The 21,323-nt window shown below is 44.0% G+C and overlaps 1 protein-coding gene across 1 annotated transcript in view; it reads right to left on the minus strand.

Moving 5' to 3' along the window:
• Positions 1-2,053: 2,053 nt before the first annotated feature.
• The window catches only part of MFHAS1 (multifunctional ROCO family signaling regulator 1), a 48,644-nt gene continuing 29,374 nt past the window's right edge, over positions 2,054-21,323 (minus strand). The window contains exons 2-4 of the mRNA XM_081893839.1: positions 12,353-12,635; positions 9,470-9,875; positions 2,054-5,149 (exon numbers count right to left, since the gene is read on the minus strand). Coding sequence (XP_081749965.1) covers positions 12,505-12,635 — 131 coding nt within the window. The 3' untranslated portion in view covers positions 2,054-5,149; positions 9,470-9,875; positions 12,353-12,504. The remainder of the gene's footprint in view (positions 5,150-9,469; positions 9,876-12,352; positions 12,636-21,323) is intronic.

The following is a 21,323-nucleotide window of genomic DNA, read 5'->3' on the forward strand; positions in this document are numbered from 1 at the left end:
ATTTGCTAAAATGACCTCAAATAGCTGAAGAGATTTTAGCAGTTATTGGCTGGTGTGGAATCAGAGATTTCCTCTTGAGGTGCAAAGGTATAACCAGTTCATAAAACACAAAAAGCTTGTGTTTTAGAAAGGTTAAGAGTGTAGCGACTTTATACACTTTGCTTTATAATGCAGAAAAACCCTGCTTGTTTGTTTTTTATCTCACCGTCAATTTATAACCCGTAAATGTAATAGCTTTCCCACTAGATGCTTCTTTTAAAAATTTATGTTAGTATTGCTTGGGGTCATGTTTTTCATCAGTTTGTAGAAGATCTGCAATGTAGGGAATTTAATTCCATCTTTCCTGTCCAAACCGACAGGGTTGTCTGCATAAGGCTCTGATCACAAAAAATCTGGAGGGCATATGATGGTATTTGGGAATCTCGTGGAAGGGATGCAGGCAACAGCACTGCGATTTGGATTCACATTTATGCAAGCCAAAAACAGTAGTAGCATGGCATTTCTCCAACTTCAGGAAAATCTAAACTGTCTCTCATTATCCAGTGGAGTCATTCTCCTCAGATTTACTGGTGGAAGTCTCTTGAAAACCACGTTTTGTAATGTGGATGTTTGCCTCCACAAAATTAATTTTTCCGTTCTGGATTTGTCCCATCACTTCCTGTAGGCAACAAGGAAAACATTGATCTCTAGAATGCAATTAAAGGGCAGTTATCTACTTTAAAGTTCAGTAGCGACCGCTTCCTACAAAATTAAATTTTCCATATGTGTATTCCTAGAGAGACATCTGAATCACTGCTGGTTTTTGTATTTTCAAAGGGAATTTCAGCCATTGCTTCTTTGCCCTGGCAGGACTTGTGCTGCAAAGCCTTTCCTCCTCCCAGGAGGGGAGGGATTGTGAGCGGGAGACGATTCCCGCGTCATGCAGGGGGCGCTCCGCCCCCTGCTTCAACTCCAGGGCTGGCGTGCAACGCCCCTCCCCGGTTGGGCACCCAATAGGGAAGCTCGGCGGGGGCGTGGCTTGCTGCTGAAACGCAGCCGCGCCAGCCATCTCCAGCATTGCACACTTTTTTTCTTCGAGTCACCCACCCTCCACTCCCTTTAGATTAGCTGTTCCTGAGACTTTGCTATGGACCTTTGGTTGGTTGCCCTGTTTAACCAGGGGGCCTGGTAGGAGTTTTTTCCAAGTGGCTAAATTGGCCCGGCCTCTTGGTTTTTTTCGCCTACCTCGTAGCAACCGTCACAACTTTCGTGGTATTTGGCGATTAGGCACTGGAATGTGTTGTTGGTGTTTCGGGAGGCAAGGTGTGGCCATCGCCTTCCCCGACAATTTTGGGTATTCCGCTAATGGAATCTGGCGGTCGCGGGGGGCCATGGCACGACCCTCAGTGACATCAGGAAGAGAGCCTATATTTGGATTAGCATCAACAGGCTTCCCCTACTGGTGGTTAACCCCTCCTCAGACTCACCCCTCTACGAGTGGGTGGAGTCTAATGTTCCGTGGTCCAATGCCTAAGCCAATACCTTCTCACATGCTGTAATCAATAAAGTTGTGGCCTTTACCTTACCCATTAACCTTACATTCTGTGTCCACGTGTCTTATTCCCCAAGCGGGGATCGGGTCCTCGAATCACAATCTGTGATCTTTCTGCACAGAGTGCACCCTAAACTAGTGTAAATCTCCACAACGCCTCAGTCATTCCAACAGCAAACTTTGCGTCATGCCCATCATTTCTTTTGGTTAACGTGCGGCCAAAACAAGAGTTCAGCTTGAAGTCAAAAGCTTGCTTACTACTATGGCTTTTAAAATTAATCCCCCAGTAAAGGTATTATGGTACTGGTCGTTTTATTCTAATTTTATTGTGCACACTGCCTAAGAGTTTTACAATTAAGCCATCTGTAAACCTTCCTTAATAAATAAAAAGTACTGCTGTTCACATTTTGCAATGCAAATTTGGAAAGTGGGGAGAAAGAAGCCTGCTTCAACTTATTTATTTGTGGCCTGCACAGGCAAAAATACAAATTACAGTTCTGTCAATAAACAGTCAGAGAAAACTCAAGTTGTAATATTACTTTTATTCTCAGGTTTTCGTCTTGGTGAGAATATTTTTTCTTCTTTTTTTCTTTTTTCTTGTAAAAAAGAAGTCTGTGCTGTAATATGGAGAATTAACAGATAAGCTATAAATATAGCCGCCCCCCCATGCCCCTTGCTGAACAATTACCATCCATGTTACACCAAACACCCCCTTTTTTTGGCCTTCCAGAAGTGAATCAAAGATGGGTCAAAGAGAAGAGAATCTTTTGAGGAATTAAAAAGAGCACACGTTTTCTTTGGCAGCACTGCGGTGCATATTCAGGAAACAGCTTTTCCTGTCATGGAACCTAGGAATAGAAAACGTGACTGATTCCAAGGGCAATTCTCCAGCAGTTTTAAGAGGAATAGCTTGATTGATTTTTTTGTGCCTCACAGAGCAAAACCTCGCCCTCTTCCCAGAAAAGTCTTCCGCCGATACTACCACAACAGGATCTTGTCAAGACACTCTGCCAGCCAAAATATCTTTTGTCTGCCTGCAGTGTCTGTATTGAAATGTCCTGCATAGCAAAAAACGATTAAAAAAAAATTATATTTGCTCTTAAAAGTTCTCAGACAACTGCAGCAAGTGTTTCGCCTCAGCCGCTCCAGTGCGATGTTGCTGAGCATTTTTAGCAAATAGCCTGAAAAAAAAAGACTGACTAAACGCCACCCATGTTTAGGCTGACATCAGCAAAGAGTCAATCTCCCATTGCTGGCAAAGATCTACTTTAACAGGTGCAAAAAAACCCCTTCATTTTGGCCTTGAGAGGGAAAACTCATGTCAAGTTGTGCTCCTCCTTACAGAAGTCAGAGCTACCTAGAAAGTTGCACTGAAGAATGAAGGTACACTTAGAAAACTCATCTCAACTAGTATTTGCCAGAAATTCAGTGGTGCTGAAGCCTGGTTCACACTGCTGTTTTGGCACTTTCCCACAGAATGACCAAGTTTTGCTCAAGCCTACTTAAGGCAAACCAAAACAATACATTTCTGAAGCCCAAACTATTTTACTAGGTGATGTGGCACCAAAATCTGCTTGTGAACATCTTCTTAGCACATGCCCCTGATGCGCTAAGGTAATTAAGATCTGGGGATGTTCCACTTGAATTCACACTAGACCTGAAATGGCCCACAAGACCCAAAATACAACAGAAAACTGCAGTTAACCCCCCAGTTAACCTTCTTGTACACAACAGTTGTCGAATGGAGTGACTCTGAAGCGGGGGGGAACATCTTTCAACACACACCGACAAAAATTAGCCACTGGGATTCAAAAGCTCACTCGTAACACCAGACACATTTGTTGATTCATGTCTCCTTTTCAACCACTTTTCAAATGAGGTATATCTTTCCCTCAGCTAAACTTAAAATTCAACAGCTGTTTTTATGATTTCCCCATGGAAATCCACCTCAAAGTTACATGTTAAAATGCCCCTACATTTTTTTTAAATGTGATGTTTACTTGTAAAGAGTGGATATTACAGATTGTTGGCTGCATTCTTCAAACAAGGGAATAATCTTGAGGTTTGAGTAGTGTGGTTTCCTCTGCTCTGTGGCTTTCCTGAACCATTCCAGTAACACCAAAAGCTTCCATCGATGCGCTGAAGGTAGAATGTGCTGTAGGTTTGAATGGTGGTGTCATAATTCAGTTTCCTAATCTAGCAAATGTTTCACAAATGCTGCTCTAAACATATGGGCAGGAGGCGCTACCATTATCAGAATGGCTTAAAGTGTAGTGCCATAACTATACATAACTCAGGCGATGTTTAAAGTGGGCCCCAGACTAATACATTCTTTTGAAAACAAACCACGTTTCGTGGGACACTACCACCAATCCTCACCCCAGCATGGTGGACATTATGAAAAAAGCCAGCGTGATCCATAGTCGAGAAAAGAAAATTCTGGAACTGAGGTGGTCAACTTCATTGCAACATGAGCTGCATTTTAGCGGCTGGTATTCCAAGTGCTTAATTTCAATACGCCGAAGGCAAACAGGGTCTAGCAATAAAGCCCAATCTTTGTGGCACATTGTCCCCAATAGTTGAATTGCTTTCTCTAGGCTCCCAAGTGGCTGGAGGACTGAGGTGTGTCCATCTCCACGCTGCTCTTTGCTCCTTGTCAATCATTTCTGCCTCAATTCAATTATTCCATCTTTTTTCCTAGTCAATTATTCTTGGCATTGTTTAGGGATGAAGGATTCCTGACTTACTACACGGCTGTCCACTCAACTGGATACTCCACAAATAAAGTTTAACTCAAGCTGTCTTCCCCCTCTCCACCATGTTGACATGTTCCACTCACAAGAGGGAGAAAGCTCAAAACCACATTTGCTTCTTTCAAGTACAGCTTCTGTTGTGTGGAGGCAGAGGCATTCCCAGAAGAATCCGTGCTAGTGTTTATTTAGGTGGATTTTACCATGAAACTGCGGTGAAATTGAAGATTGTGTGTTTGTGTGTCTGTGTGCGTGCGTGGTGTGTGTGTGTGTGTGCACAAACCAGGTGTTTAAACAATAGAGACCTACATGCATTGTTTTGACATCACATCCAGAACCCAGCAACTGATTTAGCACAATCTCCACGCTGACCTTTGTACCCAGTGTCAAATTAATTCTAAACTGCATAGATAATTAAAAACTTAGAAAAATAAAGATTAACACTTAAAAAAAAACACACACACAAACAAATTGCTGAACAGCAGTGAACTTCAGCAGTGATCTTCTTTCACATTTGACAGACTTGGAAACAGAGTGCCCCCGATACTGCTGTCATCAACGGCAGCTGCGGCTTTTAAACTGCACATTGAACATAATCCCTGAGAAGTTTTTCATCCTACTCTGTTGGCAAGCAGCTCATCGCTAGAGAATGATCCTGAGGCTGAGGGTCGAGTAATGAATCCTTTAGTCCACCATTCATCCGCAACTTAATATATTACTTCAAAAACCATTTCTCTTCTGGGGTTAAGTTCTATGCTCAGTCCCTGGGAAAGCATCCATCTGAAGAGGTATTTTCCAGTTTTGATTTTGCGTCCTTTTCCACAGCACATTACAGCCACAGAATTATTAATTTCTTCCTATGGGGAAACTAAAAGAAAGAACAAGAGGAAGTTTATATACAAGAAGCACGACATAAATATTCCACATATTCATAATTGTCATTAGGGCTGTCTTTAGCAGATGTGGAGCTGGGGTGCAAATATCTGCCCAGAGCCCCCAAATTACCACAGATAGTGTTGGGATGGCCGTAGCTGCGCACTGCCAGCCATGGGGGGGCGCAACTCTCCCCCATGCCGCTGTGGGAGAGTGATCCCCACAGAGGCTTGGGAGTGAAGCTGCGTCCCTCCCAAGCCTCCTTGGGAGAAGAGCGATCTTTGCAGAGGCTTGGGAGGGAAACTGCGCGCCCGCCAGCCTTATGGTTGGCGGGGCGCAGCTGGCAGGCGTGCAGGGAAAGGGGAGGCCGCCAGGAAAGCCGCACAGCTCCCCCACTTGCTGGGGCGCCCCTGAGAGGCCGACAGCCTGGCGCAACGCACCACTAAGCCCTATGGGAAATACTGCTCTGATTGTCATAAGCAGAGCATTGCCTTTGAAGAGCAAAACTTCTCACATTATACTTCTCAAAGAAATTAGGGGGTCTATCCATCAGACAAGGCTAATGTCCCCATTTGTTCAAACTTGGGAAGTTACCAGGAAGACTTAGGCAAACACCCCTACTACAGTTCCTATAAAACAGTGCTAAGCAGTGGCGTAGCGTGGGTTGTCAGCACCCAGGGCAAGGCAAGTAATTTGCACCCCCTAACCTGTGGATTTGCGCCCCCTAACCCTAACCCCCAGATGTTGCGCCCGGTGCAGCCGGCCCCCCTGCACCCCCCACGCTACGCCACTGGTGTTAAGGAGATGTAAAACCAATTCAAAACACACACACACACACACACACACACCTCTCCAAAACCACTTTTTTGTTTTTAGCATTCTCAGATAATGCTCACAGATCCCAGTTGCAGTCTCAGCTAAGGGTGCGTAGGGTTGTCCACCTTGAGTTTTAAAATAAGCCCTGTAATACTCTTCCGCCTGTTTGTGGCTGGTTATCAGTAGCTGGAGTGCAACTCACTTGCTGCTGGTAGATAGCGATGCATTCTCTGCCAGGCCTGGGATGACCCAAGTCCTTTAGTAAACCACTCGCATATCTAGTTTCTGCTATCTTGGTAACCAATGTTTCCTGGATTTCCACATAGCTCAGCAGTCTTGTTAGCGCTGAGCTGCTGACTCAAGGAAGTTCCGACCAAAACTGACGGAGGGCCCAATAAAGACTATTCTCAGCGAAGCAGCAAAAAGAGAAGAAGTCATCGTTTGCTCTCCAGGCCTCTAAAGGACAGCCAAACAGAACCCAACCAACAGGAGGAAGGAAGAACGTTTCTTGTCTGCAGAGCAACTAGCCTACATTCCATAGCAAGCCTTTTCCTTTCTCCAAAGAAGCTCAAGGGCTTTTTAGGAGCTTATAATCAATATCCAGCTGATCCCTGATCCAGACCTTCTTATCCAGATTTTGTGGTGTTATAACTCTGCCTTGCTGAGATTTACTCAACTCCCTCCCTCCCTGCTGCCTCCAACACATTGAAGACAGCAAGCAGATGGAAGCCAGCCTTCAAATTCGTCTCCAAAGCAAACATAATTTGTGCAGGAAGAGATTGTTCCCTTCAGATTAAACTGAAGACAAGAGCATGTTTTTTAACAGGGGAAAAGACTCTTCATACAGTTGAAGATACTTGAATAAGAAGCATGTAGTTTGTGGCAAGCCGAAGCTCACAAACTGGGATACAGATTTGTCCCCACTCCTGCTCACCAGATCATAGAGTTGGAAGGGGTCCCGAGGGTCATCTAGTCCAACCCCCTGCAATGAAGGAATCTCAACTAGATCACACATGACAGATGACCACCCAACCGCCATGTATCGGCAGATATGGGGAGCCTGTGGTGCTCCAAATGTTGATGAACTACAACTCCCATCTTCCCCGTCCATTTGCCATGCTTGCTGGAACTAATGGGAGTTGCAGTTCAGCAAACATCTGGTGGGCCAAAGATCCCCCAGCCTTACTCTCCTGTCACCCATTTCCCTCTGCTTCAGGAAATCAATTTACCGTATTTTTCGCTCTATAAGACGCACCAGACCATAAGACACACCTAGTTTTTGGAGGAGGAAAATAAGAAAAAAAATATTCTGAATCTCAGAAGCCAGAACAGCAAGAGGGATCGCTGCGCAGTGAAAGCAGCAATGCCTCTTGCTGTTCTGGCTTCTGGGATAGCTGCGCAGCCTGCATTCGCTCCATAAGACGCACACACATTTCCCCTTACTTTTTAGGAGGGAAAAAGTGAGTCTTAGAGAGCAAAAAATACGGTAAGTATTTCTGTTCCAAATAATTTATGAAGGAAGGAGGGATGCAATTTATATACAAATATTACTTTCTTCTTCTTGATGCTATGTGATATTAGTGTGTTGGTTTTATATTTGATTGGATTTAGCCGATTACGTTCGTGTGATTTTATATGCACTTTAATCTACCGTAGAACCTTTTTAAAGGCAGAAGGGCAGGGTGCAATTTTACCATTGTTATGGGTGAGAACCACATGATTCATCAGTATGTGCAAGTACACGCTTAGAGAAAAGACATGGTTATTCTTCAGCATGCAAAACTAAGCAGCAAAATCTGCATTTGTTGCGTTTCGGTGAATTGATGTCAAGCATTTATTAGTGAGAATTTTCTCCCCGACTCACCTGCCAGCTCCACCGCCCTCCCCACAAACGAAGCCAGGATATACGAAACATTGAAATTATTCTCGAGGACAAAAGAGATCCACTTCTGTCTGCAGACAACAAAGGTTTCTGATCCCCAGACCTATACCAGGCTAACAAGACAAACTAAGCTTGCAGCTAAACTAGCCAGATAAGTATCTGCACACAAGCGCAGAACAAAAAGGCTGAGTAGACTTAGCTGACATTTTTGCTTTCCTTTCATGTGAGCAATTTCATTACACAGTAATGAATTTTTCTCCACCGCATTCATTTCCCCGCCCTCAATTGTACTGGTTATAAAGCAAGCGTCTAGGTTTCAGATAATAATTAGGAATTATTATATGTAGGGTTGTAAAGTTGTATCCAACCCACTTAATCAACAAATGCTTTAATTAGTAGGTGGCAATTTTAAGCGAAAGGGGCGGCACATTTTAAATGGATGGGGCTGCTTATAAGGAGCATTGTGCAGAGGTCATTTTGCTCTTGGCATTGCTGTCATACGGATGCTCTTTCTTCTCAACACTTAATAGCTTTTGCTTCTTTAATTCTACTTTTTTTTTCTCAAAAAGCACTTAGTGAAGTTTCAGTAGTATACAAAATTAGGTAAATGTACTAGATTGTAGGGACGAGGGTGGCACTGTGGGTTAAACCACAGAGCCTAGGACTTGCCGATCAGAAGGTCGGCGGTTCAAATCCCCGCAATGGGGTGAGCTCCCATTGCTCAGTCCCTGCTCCTGCCAACCTAGCAGTTTGAAAGCACGTCAAAGTGCAAGTAGATAAATAGGTACCGCTCCTGTGGGAAGGTAAACGGCGTTTCCGTGCGTTGCTCTGGTTCGCCAGAAGCGGCTTAGTCATGCTGGCCACATGACCTGGAAGCTGTACGCTGGCTCCCTTGGCCAGTAAAGCGAGATGAGCGCTGCAACCCCAGAGTCGGCCACGACTGGACCTAATGGTCAGGGGTCCACTGAAAAGTACTGTTTAGAGTTGACAGTGGTAACGTGACAATTTCTACCTGCAATTATTGTCTCCAAGAGCTCACACACAAAAATAAACAAGTGATATTTCTATGTTGTATGTAAACTTGCCCTGGAAACAAAGTGCAACCCTTAAACCCAGTGGCATAGTGGGGGGGTGGCAGAGGGACAGTTGTCCCAGGCGCAAAATTGTTAGGGGTGCAAAATTTCGACACCCAGTGCTAACTCCATACAGCTGTGCGCTTCCATTCCTGGGCTGTGTTGAAAACAGCTTCTCTGTGTGAACCAGGAAGTGACCTCTCCAGACAACAGGAATGACTCTTCTTTTCTTATCTCTGTGGTTGTAATCTCCTGGGTGGCCTTGTTAGGCAGTTGAATGTGCATGCATACTCTGTCCATTTCCCTCCCTCCCCCCACCCACTCTGTGTGGCCCCAGGCAGTGGCAACCCACGCTACACCACCACTGCTTCAGCCATCTTTCATATTGCTTTAATGGCAATCAAGAGATTAGCAGAGAAACTAAGGACATTTTCATTGCAAGAATGGCAGGTCTCTTCCCTGCAGAAAAGGCCAACTGCAGGTGCCTTGCCCTTGCAAACCCAGAGTAAGCCCCGAGGAACACAATGACAAAGTCAAAACTTACCCGAGTTACCAACAGTGCCTTTTCAGCAGATATATCTTTCAGCTACAGCTGAAGAGCGACCACACCGAGAACAATCTTACATTCACCAATGGGTCCAAACAAGTGCACAAGACAGGTCCACAGAGTTCTCAATCCCAGCGTGTCGCCGTCAGTCAACAATGCTCTCGTTTCCGTGCTTACGAAGCAATTAAAACCACCCAGAGTTTTCAGACTGTCGTGTATAAAAGTTCCAAGAGCAGCACGGGATGAGGATGCTTTGCTGTGTTTCTTGCTTCAATAAGCCTCTGGACAAAGTTCTTGGAAACACACCACTCCAACCCCTGCCGATGGTAAGGATCAATTCAGGCAGGCTACAGATTTGTGTCCCCCCATCGCATAGCCTTTCAGCACACCTGCTCCCATTAATCTGCGTGTTTGAAGAAGACAAAACAGAAAGTCTCAAGGTTCATGGCACTAAGGATCCACCTTCTCTGTACCATAATAAACTTATCCTGCATCTGTACATGTCTAGCATCTTCTAGTTTGTTGATTCACATTTGTTAGAGCCAGATTTAATGTGCTGAGCAATAGATTTTCTAACAGTAAAACCTCTGTTTTATGCGCATGTGACAACAAACCAATAGAATCCCTTTATCATATCTTGTTTAATTGTCCTTTATATATTGTTCCCCGATCAAGGATTCTGAGTTCAATCATTTTGGAAACTGTAGCTAAACCACCTGAATTACATCTAGCCTATCTACTCCAGGACATTGACTCTTATAGAACATTACAGGTTGCCAGATTCCTGATTTCAGTTCTTTCACATAAAAGACTTCATGGAATGCTGCATGACTATTAAAAATCTAGTAAACTCTATGCACCATCTTTATATTCAAGGCCACAATACGGTACATCTAGAGATTGTATGTAATGTGAAGGAGATTATGCGTTGAAATATTTTAGTTGATATTTTAGAATGTAAAATGCTATTTTATTTATTGATTGGTTTTACCTTGTGGGCTTATAGCCGAATAAAGTATTATCTATCTATCTATATCTATCTATCTATCTATCTATCTATCTATCTATCTATCTATCTATCATCTATCTATCTATCTATCTATCTATCTATCTATCTATCTATCTATCTATCTAGCTATCTAGCTATCTAGCTATCTAGCTATCTAGCTATCTTCTAGTTTGTTTGTTTGTTTGTTTGTTTGTTTGTTTGTTTGTTGCTTTATCTAGCCCGGGGCAACCCAAAGTGACTTACAACCAGACAGACAGATAATAGACCCTACATAGATTCATTAAAAAACCAAGAGGAAAGAGAAATACATTAAAAACATCTCACCCACTTCTAAAAGGCCACAGTTAAAGGACAGAGGCCTGGTTATACAAGAAGGTTTTTAGGAAAGTATTTAGGAAAGCTGTTTGTTTGCTGTGCATCTGGACATGCCTTTAGATAAAAAGGTAAAGGTACCCCTGCCCGTACGGGCCAGTCTTGCCAGACTCTAGGGTTGTGCGCTCATCTCACTCTAGAGGCCGGGAGCCAGCGCTGTCCGCAGACACTTCTGGGTCACGTGGACAGTGTGACAAACTGCATCTGGCGAGCCAGCGCAGCACACGGAACGCTGTTTACCTTCCCGCTGGTGAGCGGTCCCTATTTATCTACTTGCACCCGAGGGTGCTTTCGAACTGCTAGGTTGGCAGGCGCTGGGACCGAGCGACGGGAGCGCACCCCGCCGCAGGGATTCGAACCGCCGACCTTTCGATCGGCAAGTCCTAGGCGCTGAGGCTTTTACCCACAGCGCCACCCGCGTCCATGCCTTTAGATACTGCCAACCAAATTTTGCATCATGGTTCCTGAGCTCAAGGAGCACATTTCTGCCTGTTTGGATATAATTGGACACCATTTTGAATAAAGATTGTGGACTGGACCTTTCAAAACTGCACTGATTTTTTGCTTTCTTAAAATTCCTCAGCAATTCCAGGTACGAAGCTGCTAGTGTCAAAATGTATTTGACAGGCAAATCTACCGTTAATCTCAGCGGAGAATAACAGGACAATGTATTGGTTGATTTTATTAAAACCCAACCTTACTTAAGCTTATTAAAATCTAAATGTGCACAAAGCCATTCCATAATGTTGCAATTTGAATAATAATCAACCATCAAGTTGCAGCATTATTTTTTAAATTCATAGATAATTTTATTAGGAGGATTTTATGGGTTGGTGCATCGAAAACACAGGACACTAGTAGGATCTTTGGACTTATTGACAGTTAAAACTGAATGTAAGTCACCTAGAGACAGCTCTGTGTTAGGCAATTACCAAATTTATTATTTACTTAACAATGGCTTCATAATTTATTTAATGATGGCTTTAATAGTTTTATAAGTCCTGGTACGTTATGGGATTGAACAAACATTTATTATAAATGAGCAGCTGAAGCAAACAAACCTACGTTTGCTTTGGAGGATATTTTGAAACGGTTTGCAGAACTGCAACTTGCTTAATCCCAAATCTAAACTGGACACTACTTGCCCGCTCTGTGTGTTACTGACAAAGTTCTTTCATGCACATATCAGCAGAGCAGTGTGGGCGCTGGTTCTCATTCAAAAATAAACCATGTGCCGCTAACTGAGAGATGCTCCTTAGTGAGGCTTTTTTTCTGCCGTGGTTGATGTTTGCCCAAAACAGCGGATTTCAAAAGCACAGACAAACAGAAGCTTTTAAGGTGTAAATTCTGCAACATAAATAAACAAATCAAGGAACCCTCGTAAAATACTCACCCTCCACCAAAATTCAGCTTTGCTGTAGCAATCTAGTCTAAAAAAACAAAAACCCAACACTTGCAAATACTTTCACATTCACTAAAGGAAAACCACATAGCTGTACCTTTATTTCCCAAGCTGTGTTGTCCAGGTCCCACCAGTAATCAGAAACATCTCTGGGCTGTACATTTCCAAAAATGCTTAGGAAGGGCTTGTTCGATTAAGGGGTGTTTGGTGTGTCCTTATATGGGGGCAAAGGCAGGTGTCTTCCAGAAGTTACTTGGAACAAGGGCTGATCACTGTCGGCGTAGGGGGGTAAACCAGAGCCACATTCACTCGCTCGTTACCGTTCTTCGGACAGATGATCTCAGTCACTCCCTCTGGCCTGGGCTGACTCAGCAATTCTCCTGCGGAAAACAAGGCAGAGGGTGTTAAGACAACCACGACACATCTTGCTTCAGGTTTCGAGTCACAAGAAAGGTAAGTTCCCAAGCATGGATAAGGAAAACACAACTCAAGCGATCATTAACTGCTTGAAGAGAAGTAAGGTAAAGGTAAAGGGATCCCTGACCATTAGGTCCAGTTGTGATTTCGCCACTTCTGAATAATTCCTGCCCCCCTGCCCCCCCCCCGTGTAAAATGGACATGCTTATCCAAGGCAATATGAACGTTAACAGGTTGCATACACAGCCTGCACTTTGGTGTCCCCATGAATAGGAGAGGGTAAAGAGTTAAATAACGAGCATTCGTCTTTAAAACAGCAAGCACATGCAATCCTAAAGGAGCCTGTCACACTTAATAATAATAATAATAATAATAATATTTTATTTATACCCCGCCCTCCCCAGCCAGAGCTAATTTAACACCAGTAAAATTACAATAAAAACATAAGGGGGGGCAATTTAAAATACAGGTTAAAATACAATTTAAAATGCAGCCTCATTTTAAAAGTAGCCCATAGATCAAAACCATGAGGGGAGGAAAACATAAGGGTCAGACTGAGTCCAAACCAAAGGCCAGGTGGAATAGGCCCTGTGGAAAGATGTCAAGTCCCGCAAGGCCCTAGTCTCTTGTGACAGAGCGTTCCACCAAGTCGGGGCCAGTACTGAAAAGGCCCTGGCCCTAGTTGAGACCAAAGCTCAAAAGAAAACTTGAAGCGGGTGGAGACAGTTGTGGCACATCATAGATATGGTATGTGGCCACAACTTTCCCCACATGCAACAGTCACTACTGGAACTTATTATCTGTCTTTCCTACTGGGGAGCTCTGGCTTGCTCTCCCCCTTCTGCATTTACAGCCTCTCGTTTGTTTTTGCTTATGTTACTGACTTAAGCTGGCCTTGCAAAGAAGCCCAGAGAAGCTACAAGCCGACAGAAATTTTAAAAACCACTGAAGTCTCTACATAGCCTGAGTTCAGGGCTGTGTGCGTGATGGTAAGATCCCACAGGAATGCAAAGGGGGGGGGAGCACAAAAAATAGTATTGGGTGCACAACTTGGCTTCTTGCGACACTCAGCTTTCATTAAAAACAACACCCCCAATTCCCAGTCCTTGCAAATGTAAAGATATGCTTGAAAGTGGTCCGTCTTCCAACTCTACAATTCTGTAATTGCGCACGCATGCACACACACATGCCCTTTCCAAAGGTCATATTAATCTCAGGGTTGGGAAGGTCACATCACTTTGGGTGGGGCGAGGCTTGTGTTTTGACAAGATGATCAAGGGTCCTCTGAGCTCTGTCTCCCTCTTAATTAAAAGAAAAGTAAACTGCAGCTTCAAGCAGCTGATTGACTGTACTCAGCAACTTGGCTGCCTTTCTTTCCAAAATGTGGGACAATGGGAACAATGGTAGGTGAGGATATTGCATTTTGGAGGTGGGGGAGATGGCTGCCCCACCCCCTGGCCACTTTGTCAAAAGGTATGTCTCCCCTCCCAAAAGTGAAATTTAATTTACCAGCCCACTCTCCCAAGTTTCTGATATTCTCCTCTGAAGTGAAGGCCCAAGACAGGTGTTGATCATGATGTGAGCTGCACACAGGTGGTCTGAAGCAAGGGAGCTACTGCCATTCCTGTGGAGCCTCCTTTTATTGAGACAAATATGCAAGCTAGGCAGATACATTTTGGGCTGTGACCTTTACACATCTTCTGTCCCGAGATCGTGGGGTGGTACAAAGCTATTTTGGCACCTGTTTTCCACAGCGTCATTTTCCCCTTGCACAGTGTATGACGAAGGAGACAAAGGTCTCAGGGACAAAAGGTTACAGACAGGACACCGCTGACTGCTGAGACCGCAAAAGGTCAGACATAGGGGACGATGTTCCGACAGCCGTGGCTTGTCTGAGGGGGGTTTTTCCCTGCACCCCAAGGTCACGCTGCCTGCTGGTGGAGAGTGTGGCTGCCTGCTGGTGGAGAGCGTCTCCCTCCAGACCTCACTGTCCACTCCGCGATATTCCTACACTTCTCCACTAACAGCTTGGAGAATAACAAATGGTCTTATGAAAGGGTGGTGGTGGTTTGTGATTATCCTCCGTTTCTCTGAGCAAGATTTTCCGTAGGTAATGTAATAGACTCACCCTCATCCCTACTTGCAGAAGCAGAATAATATATTGATTCATTTCCGCAAACAAGTTTTGAAATGCATAATTAAGCAAAATCAATAGTGCGAATCTGCCCAATCTGCATCATTTACACTGGGGGTGAGGAACCTGTGCCATTCCAGATGTTGCCTCATGCTGGCTGAGGCTGATGGGAGTTGCAGCTCAACATCTGGAGGGGTATAGCTTTCCCACTCCCAATTCGCACAGACCACAGAAATCCATTTGCAGGGTTTTTACATTTGCAGCACAGAATACTCATAACCCTGCCTACTTCATTAGGCATAATATAAAGGTAAACGACCCCCTGACAGTTAAGTTCAGTCGCGAACGACTCTGGAATTGTGGCACTCATCTCGCTTTACTGGCCAAGGGAGCCGACATTTGTCAGCAGACAGTTTTTCCGGATTATTTTTCCAGCATGACTAAGCCGCTTCTGGCGAACCAGAGCAGCGCATGGAAACACCGTTTACCTTCCCACTGGAGTGGTACCTATTTATCTACTTGCACTTTGATGTGCTTTCGAACTGCTAGGTTGGCAGGAGCTGGGACAGAGCAATGGGAGCTTCCCCTTTTGCGAGGATTCGAACCGCCGACGTTCCAATCGGCAAGCCCAAGAGGCTCAGTGGTTTGGACCACAGCGCCACCCGCGTCCCTGGTCATAATATAGCTCATACCTATTAGTGTTACATACAATCTGTGGTATGCAGCACCCTTATTTGTTTCTCTGTGGACCATTCCCCCAATCACATTACCAAGCCTACCACATGCCCGAGTAATCAGTGCCAAGCATTATATAAACTCATCCTTTAAGGGGGGAAAAAATAACAATTTTCCTGTTCTGCTGAATTAAGCCCCAGTGGAGTCCAAGAGGAATTAGAAATGTTCTGCAGATCAAAGTCAAGAAAGGTCACATTGCCAGAAGGAACTCTTGGCTCCTTTTCCTCTCAATGCATTAAGGGAAAGCAGGGGGACAGGGCAGGAAAGAGTGAAGGTGCCACACACACACACACACACACACACACACACACACAAAACCACACACACACAAATCCCTCCAGCTTTTTTCATCGACTAGACCTTTTGCAACCCGTCTGTGTTTGGATAGTACATTCTTTCTGAGGCATGTCACACACAATTGTAAACCCCAGCTCCTGACGGCAAGCCGTTTCATAAAAATGAGAGATAATACAGAAAGTGAAGGAACTTTTCTATTGCCAAGAAATAGCCTCCTTCTAACCTACCCACCAAAACACCCCAAGAACCCAGAGGTGCAGGCTGATTTTTCCCCCTTCTCTTTCAACCCTGGGGCGCCAAATTGTTTTACTGCTTTTATTTTTGCATGTGGGAATTGTATTGACTTTTTAAACTGCTGTGCCTCTCGTAAGAAAGGGGAGACAGAAAGAAATATTACAGTATGTCAGGGTTTCCTAAAAGCGGTCAGTACTGATCCCTTGGGGTTGATAGGACTGTGCAGGGGATGATTAAAGATGTGGGGCTGACAAAGGCTGAGGGGTGGGTAAGAAGTTTACGAGGTATACTGCAAAAAAATTAATCAGAGATTATGAGCCTCAGGCATGTACAGAGTTCCTTCTCAACGAGGAACCTCTGTATTTCTTAAGATGATTCCACAAAACAACCGCATCAGACCATTCTGCTTTGCTGCTAAAAAAATTGTGTAAACAGGTACACTTTTACTTTTTATTACCGTATTTCACTTTTTTAACATTTTATGATTCCTAGTGATGTCAACTAAATGTTGATTACCGTACTTTTCTGAGTGTAAGACTAGGCTTTTTTCTTTAAAAATGATGTTAAGAAAAGGGGGGACATCTTATAAATGGGGCAATTTCCCCCCATTTTCTTAATTTGGAGTCCCCCAAAATAGGGGGCGTCTTATACACGGGAAAATACGGTATATGCTGATATTCCTAGACTTTATTCCATTTGCATTCCTAAGATTCTGGGTAAAGGATGACTTTATCAACTCATCAAGGAGTCCATGAACTCAAAAGCTTGGGAAACCCAGTTATAAACAAAAAAAAACCAGGCGAGCCACTTCAGTGATTGACCATTTGGGAGCCAGTTCATGCATCCATATTCAATACCTGTCTGACCAGCATGAATCGTAAAGGTAAAGGGACCCCCGACCATCAGGTCCAGTCATGACCGACTCTGGGGTTGTGGCGCTCATCTTGCTTTACTGGCCGAGGGAGCTGGCGTACAGCTTCCGGGTCATGTGGCCAGCATGACTAAGCCACTTCTGGCGAACCAGAGCAGCACACGGAAACGCCGTTTACCTTCCCGCCAGAAGGACCTATTTATCTACTTGCACTTTGACGTGCTTTTGAACTGCTAGGTTGGCAGGAGCAGGGACCGAGCAACGGGAGCTCACCCCGTCGCGGGGATTCGAACTGCCGACCTTCTGATCGGCAAGTCGTAGGCTCTGTGGTTTAACCGACAGCGCCACCCGCGTCCCTTGACCAGAATGAATGAGCTCACTGCAAATCCATCGCCACAAACAGGACTTCTGTAGCATCGCAGACTCAGTACTTTCTCAATGATATTAAAATACATTTCAGTCCCTATCTGCTTTTCTGTGTGTGGGTCAGAATATCTGCACTAAGGCCAACCACATTATATGGAGCCTTGAGAAAATGAGTGTCTGAACTGCATGGCTGCGGCCAATACTGATGGCTGTTTCAACTAACTTGTGGAGATTCAGCGTATGGAATGGAAAAGGCCTGTTGCTGGTTATAATACAGCAGATAAGGTGTCTGTACAGGAATTATAACTTACACACATAAGCACACAGTCCACTATGACCCTCCTCTCCACCACACACACATTGCACTGCAAAATTATTACATTTTACAACTAGTAAACAGAGGCAGGGCAATCCGGCTGCCTCAAACCATACTGTTTGTACCCACTTAACCCAGCATGCGAAAATGCCTTATCCCAAGGGAAAATGCTGTTTGAAAAGCTCTAGGCTGGACTTAAGGTAATTGCCAGGCCACGCAATTTTGCCAATGTTGATAATGTATTATGTAACTGATTTAGAAAGCACTTATTGCTGATGACTGAGCAAGGTCATCAGACTCTTCAGCTGAGCTGCTTCTGTCCTGCAAGAATGTCCGTACAGAGAGTGGAAAACAAGATAGAAATGAATTATGGGGAATATAAAATTAATGCAAAGAGGATAGAGATGCAATTATATTATCCACCCACTTATACAACAGGAACTCCACAAGTGCAATGAGACTTTTTCTCTCCTCTACCTCCTGCACCCTCCCCTGGCCCAAAAAGTGAACCAAAATTTTAAAAAAACTCCTTCAGAGGTGCCCAAATCACAGTTAATAATTTTACTAAGATCATAAGCTATTAATAATTGTGTACCTATTTAAATATATGTTTTTAGATGCTGGAAGCTGCCCAGAGTGTCTGGGGCAAGCAACCCAGTCAGATGGGCAGGGTGCAAATAATAATTTATTTTTATTTTTATTAGTTCAAGATGGTGCTGACCTCCCCATGCAGTTTGAAGGAATTACGCTGACAGATGAAAGCCAGGGGTAGGGGGTATATTGTTTTACATCATGAATATTACCTCAGTGTATGATCAATTACTGCTCAGTGTCAGACACCTTGCCTCATGACAATCCTGGATTTCTCTAGGTGGGTTGAACCAAGGCGATCAGGGCCGGTTCCACTGTCCAAATCAGTGACATCTGGAACAGATTGGGCTGGCATCTTGACTCAAAAGGCTGTCCAACGTTACCGAAATGCAGACAAAAAATGCTCCAGTTTCTTCTCTCCTCCTACTCTACCTTCAGTCCCAGGTTTAGGTCTCCTCTTCCTGCCTTGGGACCTCTGTAGTCTTGGCCTCACCCTTTTCAATCCTCAGATGCACCTTTCCCCCACAAATTTAAGTTCCCAAAGCTACAGATGACAAGTATGTGGTTAAAACAATGATCATTTCAGGAATGTGCATGGGCCCATTCAAGAACATAGTCTTGGATGCAGTAGAACTCATCTCTCTGAGCATCTCGGTTTTCATTTGTTTTGAAAGTTATCTTTTATGGCTGCACAGATATGCCTCCAGGTGAAACCAGACTACAGCTGACGAAAATTTCAAGTGAGTTTGGGCAACAGGGGCTTCACTGCTTCTGCAAAACTACTTATTCATCCTCATGTCTAGCAGCAGAAGTATTATTCTACAACTTTTACCATTTTGCATAAGTTAAGAAGGCTGATCGCGGAAGAATTTATGCTTTTGAATTATGGTGCTGGAGGAGACTCTTGAGAGTCCCATGGACTGCAGGGAGATCAAACCTATCCGTTCTTAAGGAAATCAGCCCTGAGTGCTCACAGGAAGGACAGATCGTGAAGCTGAGGCTCCAATACTTTGGCCACCTCATGAGAAGAGAAGACTCCCTGGAAAAGACCCTGATGTTGGGAAAGATGGAGGGCACAAGGAGAAGGGGATTATGGAGGACGAGATGGTTGGACAGTGTTCTTGAAGCTACAAACATGAGTCTGACCAAACTGTGGGAGGCAGTGGAAGACAGGAGTGCCTGGCGTGCTCTGGTCCATGGGGTCACGAAGAGTTGAACACGACTAAACGACTGAACAACAACATGCTAAAAGCATGCATACTTGGTGTAATTTATTCAGAAGTAGCTTTCCGCCTTGCCCTAATTAACACATATATATGTAAATTACAGAGAATGCACGGGCCAGAAGGAATCTTTGCTGCATTGGACGGAGCAACAAGAAGACATTCTGGCACCCAGGGCAGAAATTCCAAACCACCATTTTGCCACAGTGGTAAAAAATAAAATCTAAATAAATGTTTTGTTGGCATTTAAAGGGTACCCCAAAATATCTGTCTGCAGCAGGTCCCTCCTCACTGTGCCTAAAGTTGTGATTGGTACAGCGTAGAGCAAAACATTGAAAGGAACTGTAGGAAAAGAGGCAGCTCTTCCTCCCCGCCAAATCTCACAGATTGTCTTTGCTATATCTAGCTACAGCATCACTGAAACAAGTAACATCTGGAAACTAAATCAATGTGTCAGGGAACCTGTTTATGTCCAGGGGCACAGCTGCCCCTTCCAGTTTCAGCAAGTCATGGCAAGTTATCGTCAGACATTCATCACTTATGACCAAAGTCGCTTTCATACTGCATCACCAGCTGTAATGTTATCACTGAAGATGAACTGGAAGGGCACAATAGAAGAGAGGGAGAGGATTCTGAGACCAAGCAAAATAAAAGTGGAAGGACCCACTGGACCTCACAGGGAGAAAATAGGTTCTGAGAGAAATCAAGGATGGGTTGCTCACAGCCAAACACACCACTTTGACCACTGCTGCTTGCCTGTATGCAGCCAGTAAAATATCTATCTGACGAGCACTCACATAAAAAGGCAGTATAAACAGAAGAGTCCATTTTGAAGCTATTTAAAAATTGTTTTTATCATTTAACGTCCTTGGGAAAAGAGGCCATTTTATGCCCCACCCTTTTATAAGAGCTAATTTTGCTTTCCTTGAATTAGTACTAAGAACTTCCAGCCTTTAAAGGATTTATGCATCTTAGTCAAGACTATAGGTGACCTAAGAACAGAGGTGTGGCAGGGAATGTTTGGGGCATTGGGCAGAGGGGATGTTCATTGCTTCAAAAGGACTGGGGCAAATTTATACTTTATAGGAAAGAAAATTGTAAACAGTTGAAAACATTTGTAGGTTTAAGTTGAAATGTTTGGTAATGGGAAATTAAGGAGCTGATTTACTTATAAGAAGGTGATTGCTAAAAGATATATATAAGGTAAAAAAGTGAATATAGGAATGTGAAGAAATTGGTAAAGTGATATGGAAGTCTGTTAGAGGGAGGGAAGGGGGTCAATGCTTTATTTAAGTAATGCTTTAAGCTATCAATTTTTTTTATTTTTTAATACTGAAATTTTTAATACTGAAATGTAATGAAATATGGAAAAACTTAATAAAAATTATATTTTTTAAAAAAAGAACAGAGGGGATGTTCAGTGCTGGGAAAGGGGTGGGGTGGGGTGGGGGAGAAGAGTGAGACAGATTCATCATACCTGGGGCTCTTATCCACAAACTAAACCAGGAATTCATTCCAAAGTCTCCCTCTCTTCGCTTGGACGTCACCGTGGTTCAATCAAGGAGGACACAACGACAGTAGGGATTGAGTTCTGCTTCCTAATCTTTCAACCTCTGTTATCCAAGGTGAAAACCATCACCAAGGTGATGATTAGCACTGGATCCATGACTACGCCACACAGTTACCAAGAGACAAGATCTGTGCTCACCAAGACTCCAGAAATTGTTCTAAAGCTCATTATCTCGGAGAGCGACACTGGCATTGCAGGCCCCAAATGACATTTTCATGAGTTCTCCAGACATAAGGGAGGACTTGCATGAACACACCCATGTCTTTAAAGGTAGCAGAAGCAGCTGCCCTGAATATGAATGGTAGATCAGCTTT

The sequence above is a fragment of the Podarcis melisellensis genome (assembly GCF_964234715.1).
Source record: "Podarcis melisellensis genome assembly, chromosome: 17".
NCBI lineage: Eukaryota > Metazoa > Chordata > Lepidosauria > Squamata > Lacertidae > Podarcis > Podarcis melisellensis.